The sequence below is a fragment of the Protopterus annectens genome, chromosome 11.part0 (assembly GCF_019279795.1).
Source record: "Protopterus annectens isolate FY-2018-M chromosome 11.part0, PAN1.0, whole genome shotgun sequence".
Taxonomy (NCBI): domain Eukaryota; kingdom Metazoa; phylum Chordata; order Ceratodontiformes; family Protopteridae; genus Protopterus; species Protopterus annectens.
The window spans coordinates 764,604,952-764,619,289 of NC_056745.1; the positions used below are offsets into that span (position 1 = coordinate 764,604,952).

Consider the following 14,338-nt stretch of genomic DNA (forward strand, 5'->3'; position numbering starts at 1 on the left):
GAGGTGGTTGATTGTCCCAAGATACTACTTCTGAGGAGTCTGTATTTCAGGAAGCCTTTGAGATAGGTCCATGTACATCTTGGGTTACTCTCGGGGGGGCCCTCTCATCGAGCTAGTAACCCGCTGTGCCTGGAAGGAGCTGGGCACTATAGAACCCATGCCCAAGTGACCTGAAAAAATCTTCTTGCCCCCTAAAGACTGTTCCCTTTGGTCTAAAGGTGTTCCAGTTGATGCTATGGTGATGGCAGCTGCCAGAAAGAAAGAGCTATATGAACAAGGTTCTACTGTCCCTCCACCTAACAGAGATTCTAGAGCAATGGACAAGTTTGGCAAGCACGTTTATGCTTCGGCCACTTTCATGCTGAGAGCACTCAACTATCTGGCACATTTTACTGGCCTGCAGAGAGACCTGTCCAAGGAACTCTCTGATTCATTGGTGGAGACCATGCTGACAGAGGACTATGGAAAAGTTTCTCCAAAGCTGGCCACTCTTTCTTCCCTTGTCAGTTCATCCATGAGGCTTATATCTCACTCAGCAGAGGGTACCTCATGGGCAGTTGACTCAGGTATTGCTGTGAGCAGACATACCTGGAGGAAGCTTTTTTTTGTCAATGCCCCCTTTTATGCTACCTTCAACCATCAGTTAAAGACACCCTGACCCAATGCGAGAAAGAGGGCAAGACCTTATCTGCAGTAGGAATCATGTTTTCAACCCCTCAGCGTACCTACTCTAGAAATCAGAGAAGGGCCAAGAAAATTTGGTTCTGTAAATCTCTGGGCCTGGTCCTGACTAACATGGACAGCTCCCCTCCACAGGCAGAGGAGGGAGCTTGAATAGGAGATGCTGCCCCAGAGGCAGAGAGTGCCCCCAACATCAGGGCTTCTGAGAACCCTTCTTGGATAAGCCCTATCAGCGCTACTGAAGCATTGCCCAACTACTCTACCCTGGAGGCAGTTGGGGGTCATTTTTCTCTGCACTCAAGCACTTGGCCCCAGTTAATAAACAATGCTTGGCTGCAAAGCATAATTTTCAGAGGCTATTACATTCCTATTTTCCTTATGCCACCAAGAACACAAAAGAATCTCCACGATGTTCCACTCAGTCAGAGAGAGTCTGCAGTATTACAAATTCAAAAGTTACTGCAAAAAAAGAGTCATCCAAGAGGGCCCAGCCAAACAGAGAGGATTGAAGCTTACTCCCACTTCTTTTTATTGCAAAAGAAGGCCAGGGATCTCAGGCCAATCCTGGACCTAAGCAGACTGAACTTGTACGTAAAGAAAGTGAAGTTTTGGATGGTTATGGTACAGTCTATCCTTCTGTTGTTGAGGAAGGACAATTAGATGTGCTTCTGTAGACTTAAAGGATGGGTACTATCACATAAAAATAGACAAGCACTCCAGAAATCACTTGCACTTCTAGCTGGGAGCCAGTCACTATCAATTCAGAGTCTTGCCCTTTGAACTCTCCACCCCCCCAGGTGTTTACCAAATGCATGGCAGTGGTCACAGCTCATCTCATACTGCAAGGTTTTCAGGTGTTCCCATATTTAGATGACTGCCTCCTAATTGCCCTAACCAGGTGTCAACTTTCTCATGCCAGCAATTATCTTTACCAGATATTGCATCTCCTAGGGATCACTATAAATCAGGACAAGTCACAACCAGTACAAATTCAATCTTTGGAGTTTATCTGGGCTCAATGGGATTCATTCCAACCTGTCAGTAGGCAGTCCATTCATCCTTCCCTCACCCACAGCCACAGTGACCACAGACACTTCCCAGCTAGGGTGGGGGGGGGTGGCATTTCAAGTGGAAGATGGTTCAAGGCATGTGAACCCCCATAGAGACCAAACTGCATATCAGTGTCCTAGAGATGAGATCCATTCTTCTTTCGCTGCAAGCCTTTCAGGATTTTCTCTGTCTGGGGACTATTGTGTTTAACACAGACAATATGTCAGTAGTCTGGTACATCAGCAAACAAGGAAGAACATGTTCTTACCTCCTTTTGCAGAGAAACCATGAGAGTTTGGGAATAGGCAATCTCTTTGCACCACCTTCTCACTACAACTCACATACTGGGGAAATCCAGCGTGCTAGCAGACAAGCTCATCTGATCTTTCCTGATGCCTCACAAGTGGTCCCTCAGTCAAACAGTAGTGAATCAGATTTTCAGCCATTATCCAGCCTTGCTGAGACCTTTTTGCCTCCCCTCACAACAACAAGTGTAGCAGGTACGTTAGGCTGACCCCCCCCCCAGGGAGTCCTTGAGGGACCCTCTAATCCACAATTGGCACTCTGGTCTCCTTTATGCATATCCTCCCCTTCCATTGTTCTCAAAATTCCTTCAGAAAGCCCAACAGTTGAAGAGCACAGTAATCCTCATTGCCCCTTATTGGCCTCACCACATTTAGTTCTGCTTTCTCTGGTCTTATCTGAAGTATCCCCCATGGATACTGGAGCCCAGCCAGGATCTCCTAATCCATCCATTGCTAGGACTCCATCAAGATCTCGGCACTCTCAAGTTAACCGCATGGTTTTTCCAGTTCCAATGATAATTTAAGGGCCCAGGTTTTCCTCTCCAGTCAAGAATATTGTTTTAGCTTCACAAAAGGCACGTACTAAAAAGGTATATAAAAGCAAGTGAAACATATTCTCTATTTGGGCTGCCAAATAGAATACAGACCCTTAATTTAGCCTCTGTCCCTACCATCCTTTCATTCCTGGCTTCTCTAGTTAAAGAGGGATCCAGCTTCACTACGATTAAACTTCAACTGGTGGCCATATCCAACGTCCATTCTGGGTTGTTTTCAGGTTTTGTCACTTTTTCCAGATTATGTAGAGCCTTTATGAAGGGGATATTCCTTCTTAGACCACTCATCAAAGACCTTACTCCTCCTTGGGATCTCCCTTTCATCCTCCAAGGTCTCACTCAAAGGTCTTTTGAACCAGCTAGTGATTGTGACATAAAATTTGTTTGTCCTGGAAGACTATGTTTCTAGTGGCCACCACCTCAGCAAGAAGAATTTCTGAATTACAAGCACTTTCTTCTAAACCACCTTACATTATTTTCTACAAAGACAGAGTTTCCCTCCATACTAACCCATATTTTATGCCTAAAGTGGCTACTGAATCAAATATTAATCAGACTATACAGTTACCAGTTTTCTTCCTTAATTACTCCAATAAAGAGGAATATATGTTGCATTTGCTGGATGTTCACAGGCAACTACATTTCTATCTTCACAGGACCAAACAGATCAGGAAATCAGATCAATTATTTGTTTCTTTTTCACCAAATCACCAGTAACATGCAGTTACAAAGGTAACTCTTGCAAAATAGATTACTAATTGCATTTCCTTACTATATGATAAGAACAATCTGAAACTGTCTGCTCCCCCTAAAGCCCATTCAACTAGATCTGTAGCCACATTAACTGCCTTTTCATCCAGAATATCTATTGATAATCAAGTCACATGTAGAAGGGCTATTAAGTACAAAATGTTTAAACAGTATAATACAGAATATATGTAGGGTCAAACAGTTTAAAGTGTTGCTTGAGATCTGCAGCCAAAAAACATATTTACATCAGTATAGCTATCACAGGTTCATAGATTTAGATATTTATAGGTTCATAGGTGTGTACTAGGCTAATGGCCCTGGGGCCTTTACAAGTCTATCCCATAGAAGTGCCCTGGCATTGTTCCGCCCGTCGTTAGTTCCCAGTGCCTCTATCAAGTAGAGCCACTGGCGTGATCCCTGGGGTGAACTTTCTATTTCTCATCCACTCATCAAGATTTCTCTTGAAGAAGGCTAGTGAGGTGCTCTGCTTGACATGTATGGGAAGTCTATTCCAGATTATGGGCAGTCTCTGGCTTATGAACGTGTCCCTCCAGCATGTTCTGTTGATTGCGGTAATGAGGTTGAGGTCTCTGGAGCTTGCGGTGTGGAGGGATTGGGATTTCTTTAGATGCAGCATTTCTAACAGCCGAGTCAGACATGGTTTTGTAACTCAAGCCGACATCGCTTCTTAGCAGACAATATGAAACAGAGAATAGCTGGAATTTTTTGTCTGTCCATGTAGGACATGTGTTTAAGGCCTAGGATCCTCTTTGTGAGGTACTTTTGTGACCTCTCCAGCTGTTGCAGGTGTCTAGTGAGGTACATGCCAAATGGGGCATTGTACTCATTGATTGGTCTAATGAGGGAAGAGTAGACAGAGATGATAACCTCTTTCTTCCTGGATGCAAAACCCTAGGTAATGAGATGTGCCACATAGAAGGACTATCTGACCACAGTGGCAATGTGGTGGTTGAAGGAGAGGTTGCTGTCAACCTGTGTCCCCAGATCTCTTATAATGCCTTCAGTATTCAGTGGGCTCCCATCAATGTGGTAATTAGTGGGAACTGAGTTTTTCCCAAAGAGGATGATGACGCATTTTTTGGCATTAAGCTTAAGGCCATGGTTTTGACAGCAGTCATTGGTCTCAGTGAGGCCTTTCTGTAGGATGTCTGCATCACTTGGGGAGTTAATAATGGCTCCCAGCTTGCAGTCGTCTGTGAATTTGGTCAGCCAGAGTCCCTCCGTGTTGGCCTGGACTTCTGAGAAGTAGATGCCAAACAGGAGACGACCCAGGACCGATCCCTGTGGGACTCCACTCGTGACTGGTCGGCAGCCTGACTTGGAGTCCACTACTTTCACACTGTGTGTTCTACCTGTGAGCCAATTTGCAACCCACCTAACGATATACGGGTTGATGCCTAGTTTGATGAGTTTATCAATAATCCTTGAGTGAGGAATGGTATCAAAGGCTTTGTCCAGATCGAGGTAGGCTGTATGAACTGCCTTACCTTCATCCATCTCTATGATGACTAACTCAAAGAAGTCAACCAGGTTGAGCAGGCATGATCTGCCTTTCACAAAACCAAATTGCATGGGATCTAGAGTTTGGAGATTCCCTATATCCTTGTTAATTAGGTCCATGATGTTGCTCTCCATAGCCTTACATATCAGACGTGTCAGGCTAATGGGGTGATAATTTCCAGGGTCTGTAGTTGCTTCTCCTTTATGGAGAGGGATGGCTGTAGCAGTCTGCCATTCAGTAGGGACAAAGCCTGAGGTGAGGTTGTGAGTGAACAGAGCACACAGATGTGGTGTCTGTTCACTTTGCAATTCATGTAGAACACAGCCAGGGATATTGTCAGGTCCCATGGAAGTTGTATTCTTGGACTTAGACAATGCAGCTTTAACATGAGCTTGAGTAATGCAGGGTGCCTGACATTCTTCCGGTACTGAGATTGGTCCTTTGGGGGGGGGTTAAATTTGGCACTGAATCTGTCGGCCAGTATGGTGGCAATATCTGTTGTCTCAGTATAGGAGGTACCATTGTGCAGTAACTCTGAGCAAATCTGAGTATTGCCATGGAGATTCTTGATATAACTAAAGAAGGCTTTGTGGTTGTTTTTAGTGTCTGCCGCAATTCTGCCTTCATAGCTGGCTTTGGAGGTTTTGATGAGGGATCTCAACTTTTTCTTGAGGTTAATAAGGGAATTTTTCCAGTCTTGGGACTTCACCTTTTTCTGCAACAGTTTCTTCCTTCTGTTATAGAGTTTATTAATAGCAGGGGACCACCAGACTGGCTTCCTTTTTTTGGAGGGGAGCATCTTGGTTCTGTTGGGTATGGCTAGCTCCATAAATTTATGTACATGTTCATACAGTGCATTGGTGTATGATTCAGCAGTCATGCATCTATTTTCCATTGGCATGGGTGTTTTGAAGTTAGCCACTTCTGTTTTTAGGAGTCCAAAGTCAGCTTTGGAGAAGTTCTTCATGGTGGATACCTTTGTGGAGGGTGTGCGTGAGGTGTGGATTTCCATGGTGATTAGTTTGTAGTTGGATCTTACCAGGGAGAAATTGACTGTTGGTGTAGAGCAATGGTTGCCCATGTTAGTAATAACTAGGTCAAGGATGTTGCTTCCTCTAGTGGGGGTAAGAATGAGCTGGTCCAGGGCATTGGAATTGATGAATTCCAGGAAGCGTTGGTGCTTGAGTAGTTTTCCCAGTTGATGGAGGGGTAGTTGAAGTCTCTTAGTATGAGTGTTAGGTTGGACCTTGATAGATTACAGGGTGCTTATGAACATGGAGTGAAAGTCTAGAGGCATAGTTGGGGACATATAGCAGGCTATGACCTGGATCGCAGTGTTACCCAATGTTAGTTGTACCTGGAGTATCTCAGATGTATTTTGCTGGGTTACTAGTCTTGAGGTGTGCATATCCTTTATGAATATGGAGGCACCACCTCCTTTGGAGCTTCGGTCTATGTTATGGAGCCGAAAGGTGTGGAATGAGTTATAGCCTGGTAGTACAGGGGTGCTTTCTGCCGCCTTAAACCAGGTCTCTGTTACAGCACAAATGTCAATGTTCTCTATTTTGAGGAGTGCTTCGAGCGAGTACATCTTGAGATTTAGACCTAGCATTGAGCAGCATGACCCTCAGATTGCATTTATTTATAGCTGTTACGGTGGTAATTTGGTCTTTGGAACACCACCTAAAAAAGGCACTATAGGGGTGGCAAGAGCCTTAGCCAGTACCTGGAAACCCAGGGGTGACAGATGTAAGCTAGGCAGTTAGCCATAAAGGTCAAAGAAACATAGATACTGCACTTTGCTTATTACCTGTGTGCATAAGACCTTGACCTGTGATAAATGTATGGTTACTAATCCACTCATCTGAGTTAGATTTAAACAAAGCAAGAGATCTGATTTACTTTATATGAATTTAGAGTATATTCTAGAAGTAGGGGATCATTTGAGAGTGATACCTTTCTCTCCAGCAGGTCTTATTTATATTAGGGTGTAGATTTAGGTAACTAGAGGTGTTATTTTTGGTGTTTGCAGTTTTATGAACATGTAGAAGGTCAAGCAGCTTAGGTTCATTTGCCAGATTGCAGGATAGGCAGAGATCAAAGACAGGTCAAAAACAGACACAGAAGAGTGATAAAACATTTACAGATACACTGTAGATTAAGGAGCTCATACCAGAGATAATTTTGTTGAGGTAACATTATACTTTTATAGCTGAACCATTTGCTTGGATAGATAAGTGCCAAGAGAAGCATTACATCTGTCTTATAAGGGCAGCCTTGGTGGAGGGCTTTAAATTCCTTGGACCTGTAAAATATTTGTTAATGTTAATAATAATTATAATAATAATTATAATAATAATAATAATAGCAATAGTGAATTACTTAACTAACCTAGTCAAGAAGGGGTTAATAAAAACACAACTAAATAAATAAATGAACAAATGAATAAATAAGTAACTGGGCTTAGCAAAACTATTGCTAAAGAGAGTTGAACTTTGTATCTACCCCATCAAAGGAGAGTAGAAGGAGACTTAATTGTCCAGAAGGGGAGTTCATGTCCATACACATGCCCAAATCTTGAAAGACAATAGGAGGTTTCAGGTGGGTGTCATTTATGTGATAGTTGCAGGGATGATCTCATTTCTGGGGAATTACTATAGTGCATTTTATAGCACTGATTTTTAGTCCAATATTGAGACAATATGAATTTATATGATTAGACCCTCTCAAAGAATAAAGTTGTCATTTGAGCTGTTAATGATGGCTCCAAAGATCAACATCAGTCTTGACATAATTGAAGTAAAAGCCACAAAGTAAGGGTCCTAGAGCTGACCAGTGGGGAATGCCACTGGTGTTGTCTTTTTAAAGAAAGTGTGTCACCTACCCTGATAGAATCTTTTCTGTATGTTACATAGTTTTTTTATCTACTGAATCATATAGGAGGTTCATTTTTAGATTGGTCATTTTATCAGTGATTCTACAAAGTAATATGGTACCAAATACCTTTTCTAAGCCCAGGAAGATGGTGTCTATTGATTTGCCTTGCCTCAGTAACTCTGTCAGAAAAGTTAGCCAGGGTAAGTAGGCAATTGCCTATTGGCATGCCTGCTTATGACTAGGGAATTGTTAAGTGGACTAGCAGTGACTTCTAGCCTAAAGGGTTGGACATGCCACCTGGGTGACCCATGCTTGTTGTACTGGAAGGGAGGGGCTGCTGTTTGAAATGCAGGGAGGTGTTTGTTGCTGAAGTCTGAGTTGGGAGGGTGGTCTAATGGTTAATGTGTTTGCCTTACACACATGAGGTGCAGGGTTTGAGTCTCACAAGGGATAAGTGGCTAGGCTTAAAATGGCTTGCATGAGGGAATATATTAGTACCGATGCATAGCACAGCCATGTGGTTTGAGAGGTTAGCCTCTAATTAAGTATTCACAACTCTCACATTTGGACTCTATGTCTTGGTAATAATACAGGCGGTCAGTGAGTATGAGGCAGTTCCTGCTGTCCTGCAAAGTATCTAGTACTTAGCAGGCAGGTGACAGATAAGATTAGTGAAGAATGTATTTCCATGGTGTGCAGACGTCTGTCAGATGGGTACAGTGAAATTATAGATGACTAAGGCATCCACAAATCCCACACTTATGAATTTCCTACATAGTCAAAGACTACCAGAAATACAAGCTCTAGTAGGTCTAGGAACCTGAATTTTGTCTGTAACTTAAACAGAATATGCTGGAGAGACAGATATGTGTCTCAGAGACTGCCCCTCCATGTGAAGCTGAGTTTGGCTATTACCCAGTTTAAGTACAACCTACACCAGTGGATGGGGAATAGAAATTTTTCACCGGGCCTGGCACCCATGTCCCTTATGGACAGAGGTAGCTTATAAATGCCTTGCTGTCAATGTCCTATTTGGATACAGGACATCATTATGGCTAAGCTTAGAAAGGCCTCCCCAGGTCATTAGCCTACTAACAATCTCTGAATTTATGAATCTATAAATCTATGGATACACTGAGTTAACGGTGAGTTACAGGACTGCTGGATAGTGGGGTGCAGGTATTTTGCAATCACAGTATTTACTGATTGCATATATCTTTACCACTTGTTATTTCTGATCTGTAATAGGGCATCAGAATATTCCTCTGTATAAGTTATTTTCCTGCATTTCACCTTTTCTTGCATTGTCATAGACAGTGATTGTGACATCACTGGAGCTGTTGCTCTGACAAATGAAACATAATATTCTATGTCAACATTCTAGAAGATATTTAAGTACTACTGCAGCATCTTTGTAGACATTTTGAAGAATAGTAAATCGCACAGCAAAATGAACGGGAGCAAGATATTTAAGCTCTTCACTGGCCTAAGAAGCCATAAAATCCAGGATACAAATGCAAAGAAGATGAAGGTGTGTGTATTTTTTTAATACAGTGTGCTGTGGGAAGTTTGTGGCTGTTTAATTGCTATGGTTTAGCATCAATCATATTTTACACTGTCAAAATGAAAAGCCAGAAATTCATACAGTTGTCTTAGTGTGGCCTATCACATTATGTAGACAATTTGATGTTTTAATGTATTTATCATTGCTTTTATTTAATGCTTCCTTTTTTACTTTGAAAATCAAGCATTTAAAACATAGACATAACCTGTCTGTAGTAGCTTGACTTTGGACAATTCTTTTGTTCTAATCATTGTACTCTCCTGTTATCATTTACATTGTACGCATGTTAATATACTTGTGACATTTGGAAATGGTGGTCTCTTTCTGTCTACAAACGTCCTGTACTCTCAGTTGGATTACACAAAGATTTACAATGAGAGCAGTGACAATGCCTAATGCTTACATTAAAATGCTGGTTTGACACAGATGATGTTAAATGCCTTGTTACTATCATGGGGTGATCGTGGTGGATTGTGTTCTATATTAAATAATGATTCATTATTTTACAGAAGTAACATTATGGTTGACACATACATTTTAAAGTGCAGTGAGCTTATTTCAATTCTTGAACCTAATTCTCACTCCGTAAGTGTTGTGTTTCAGTGTAGCAGTGGCTTAACACTTAATTTCAGTGTTGTATATAAGTGTATATGTGGACATGTGTGTGTCTCTGTGTGTGATAACGTGCAGTGTCAGGTGTGCTCCCTGTATGTAAGTGAAATTTAGAGCATTTGTAAGCTGATGTGATAAAACAACTGAGGTAGTTAATGGGTAATGGTTTTGATCCAGTAACCCATTGGCCGCAAATACAGCTGTAGCCTTTATGTTGGAGCCTGAAGGATGGGCAGTTCTGCCTGGTGACAGGAGATACACATAGTGAGATAAGACTTATGCCAAATTAGCATTTCTTCTTGAGCCAGTGATACTGCAGCAGGAGTTTTATTTATTTATTTTGTTCTCCAAGTCCAATTTACCCTACCACCATGCATCACCAGAGAGGATCTCCCCTTTCTAGGGGGCACTTGCCTTATTAGATTCCACATCTTTCATCATCCAGTTGGGGTGGGGGGAGCAAGAATCAGACATTGGCAGGATGTGATCTAATGCAGTTTGGATTTTTATATTTTGAAACTTCCACTTCATCTGTGTAAAATTTACAGAACTACCAGCCTGCCTTTAACTTCCTCTGTTTTAACACAGGAGATGAAGATTAAATATGTGCTAGCTTTTCCAGGGTTTATACACAATTAGCATTGTGGGGCCTGTTCTTTCATATGTAAAATCATCCCACCCTCCTTCCTTTTTCATTCCCAGGTGGAAATGAGTTGCATTTTAGCTTATATTCGTTTTCAGCTGAATCTATTACTATAGCATTGTTCTGCATTATATACAGAGCTTCCATCCTCCTTTCCTGATCTGATGGTAGGTGGAATCTTGTACCAGCATATGTATGGACCTTTCACACTTTTCTTGATTAGAGAGCAGGAGGAACTCAGTTATGCATTAAGTTAATTTTCAGCTGACTCTATCACTAAGCACATTATTCCACCCTCTTTTCCTGTTCCAGCTATAACCTTACTTTGGTTATGCATCAGCTTATGTATGATTTCAGAGGAATTTATCTCCTCTTCCTTACTGAATTTTATTCAAATGCTTTTGTTCGCTATCTTATTCTGACTGGAGGAAGAGCTTAGTGTTGCATCTCTTTATCTGAAGCATTGATTGATACTATTCTTTTACCTTAAATTCCCTGAACTAACAGGAGAAAGGACAGTGTTATTGCAATTTTTACCACAAAGTAGTTTGTGCTATTGAGACAGTTCCACTTTCTTTTGCCGAAATGAGGTGAAAGTTACGTGTGTTAATCTAAGCATACAATACATTTGCACACACACACACACACACACACACACACACACACACACACACACACACACACACACACACACACACACACACACACACACACACACACACACACACACACACACACACACACACACACACACACACACACACACACACACACACATATATATATATATATATATATATATATATATATATATAGTGGTTTACTATCGTTAGTTCGAATGACAAAAGATTTGCTGTCCAAAATAATGAAAAGTTAAACCGAAATGAAACATTTCAAGCGTACACAATGTTTCCACAAATGATCAACAGATTTGAGTCGACACTGTCACTGAAAATGTGACCTGATAGCCATATAGGAGATGATGTAAATCAAGCTCCTATACAACATATCACGTTTTTGCAGGGGGGGGCGCACCCCCTGCTACTAATTTATTCCAACTCCAACATCGCACTACAGTGGGGATATAGATGAATTTCCAATCCCCACTGTACCACGATCTCGTGCATATAGTCAAACACACCTATGCAAATGCACTACTGCATTTGCATAAGTTTGTTCGACTATCCAAACCACTATACATTTTCCAAACGACAGCATGTCGTTCGTGAAAATGATAGTAAACCATTTATAGTTATATATAGATATATAAATATACATTTTATATATATATATATATATATATATATATATATATATATATATGGTTTGCCATCATAAAGTTGAAGCTGCATAACCCTGGTAACATAATATAGAAGACCAAAATGCTGAAGACCATCATTTTGAACGTCTGCACATGCCCCACCATTGCAGAACCCATGTTAGCACCTGTTCCTGGGTTTACACTGGCAGGAATTTTCAATATTCAAGATTTTTAGACTTTCCACTCTTTAGTTGACATCACACAGCATGCTGAAATAAATAGGGGATTATGTTTGGTTCACCAATTGTAGCTATGTTATATCAGTAAATCAGGACATCCCCATTACCTGCCCCCCTTCCCTTATCTCTAGGGAACAGGTCATCACTGTCCTCTCAAAGGCAAAAAATACAGCCTCCATGGGACCTGATAACATCCCAGGTTGCATCCTACATGAACTCAGGCATGAACTTGCATCACCATTGGGCACCCTATTCAACCAAAGCCTGAGTACCAGCTTTGTCCCAGCTGAGTGGAGGACAGCCACTGTCATCCCTTTACACAAAGGTGGAGCATCCACTGATCCGGGAAATTACAGATCCATCAGCCTAACTAGCCTGATCTGCAAGGCCATGGAATGGATTATCATGGACCTCATTGACAGGGACATTGGCAACCTCCAAACACTCAACCCCACACAGTTTGGCTTTGTCAAGAGGAGGTCATGTCTGTTAAATCTGGTTGACTTCTTTGAAGCATTCACCAAAGCCATGGATGAGAGGAAGACGGTGGACACCGTCTATCCTGACCTGGCCAAAGACTTAGACACTATTCCCCATGTGTGCATAATAGATAAACTCTGTCAGCTAGGCATCAGTCCATATGTTACTAGATGGGTATCAAAGTGGCTCACTGATAAAACCCACCTAATCAAAATAGGGGAAGTCACCTCAAGCAGTAGACCTGCAACGAGTGGCATAACCCAGGGATCGATCTAGGGGCCTCTGTTATTCAGGGTATACTAGTCTGAGGTGCAGGCCAAAACCAGTGGACTATGGCTGACCAAGTTTGCAGATGACTGCAAGCTGGGCATGGTCATCAATTTCCCAAGTGATGTGGACATCCTCCAAGAGGGTCTCACCCAATCAAGTGACTGGTGCCAGAAACATGGCATCAAGCTGAATGCCAAAAAATGCATAATCATCCCCTTTGGGGAGACTGACATCCCAACATATTATCACATTAATAACAACTTCCCAAGCACGCAATCAGCCGTGAGGGATTTGGGCACCCAGGTTGATAGCAACCTGACTTTTGACCACCATGTTGCTTCTGTTGTATGGAAAGCTTTCTACATGGCCCACCTCATAAGTAAGGGTATCTCGCCCAGGGACAAGGAGGTCATAACATCCCTGTATTCTTCCCTTGTAAGGCCAATTATTGAGTACAATGCCCCCTTCGGCATGTACCTCGCAAAGCACATGTAGCAGCTGGAGAGACCACAAAGTCTCCTCACCAGGAGAATCCAGGACCTCAAACATCTACACTACATAGACAGGCTAATAGCCCTGTCCCTCTACTCAGTTTCATACAGACTCCTCAGAGGTAACCTCCGTGTGGCATACAAAGCAATCTCAGAGCCCGCCTTGATGGGACTGCTGCATATTCACAAGTCAAGCTCCACTCGAGTAACATGCATGCACAACCTCAACCTGGTCTGGGACATCAATAGGACTTGTTGGCGGGACAGATTTGTGTCTGAGAGACTCCCCCATCTGTGGAATAGACTCCCCCTCCACGTCAAGCAGAGTATCTCATTATCCCTTTTTAAGTGCAACCTGAATAACTGGTTGGGGAACAGAAAATACACCCCTGGGATCCCACCTATGTTCTTGTTGGACAGGGGCTTTGGGTGCTGACTTGTCTAAAGATGGGCTAAACTCTTGGCTAGGCTTATAAGGGCCTCAGATCCAATAGTCTAGTAACTTCCTATCATCTTACGATATGTTTGAGAAATGTATGCCAAGAAATTCACCTTGAGATAAAAGTGAAGTAACATTTTTGAGTGTAGGAATATGCCTTCCTTGAGACCTGACCATAACAGCACTTACAGTCTGGCCTTGCACTACAGAAGTGTTTTTTCAAATTTATTTTTCTTTCAGATTTTTGAGAGTAATCAAGGCACTTCAAGTACTACATAGAACATAATCTAGATGACTGGATGGGTAACCACAAATTTACTCTGGAATCGATTAGTATGGCCCTCCTGGAGAAAGGATACATGGCATGAGGGAGGGTACTGGCAAGGCGTAAATGTAAAATTTAGTGGCCTTTGCATATCTATGAATCTTCCTCTGGATGAGTTATTTTCCTTTATTTCACCTCTTCCTGCATTAAGTCATATGCAGTGAATGTGACATTATTGGAACTGTTGCTGTGGCAATTGAAGCATAACATTTTAATTTGGCATTCTAGAATATATTTAAGTACTACTAACAGAGAATGCAGTTCAGCAGATAAAT

The 14,338-nt window shown here is 42.0% G+C and overlaps 1 protein-coding gene across 1 annotated transcript in view; it reads left to right on the forward strand.

Moving 5' to 3' along the window:
* Window positions 1-235: 235 nt before the first annotated feature.
* Window positions 236-14,338, forward strand: part of LOC122814993 (oxysterol-binding protein-related protein 8-like) — a 182,931-nt gene continuing 168,828 nt past the window's right edge. Inside the window, exon 1 of the mRNA XM_044087247.1 lies at window positions 236-574. Coding sequence (XP_043943182.1) covers window positions 236-574 — 339 coding nt within the window. The remainder of the gene's footprint in view (window positions 575-14,338) is intronic.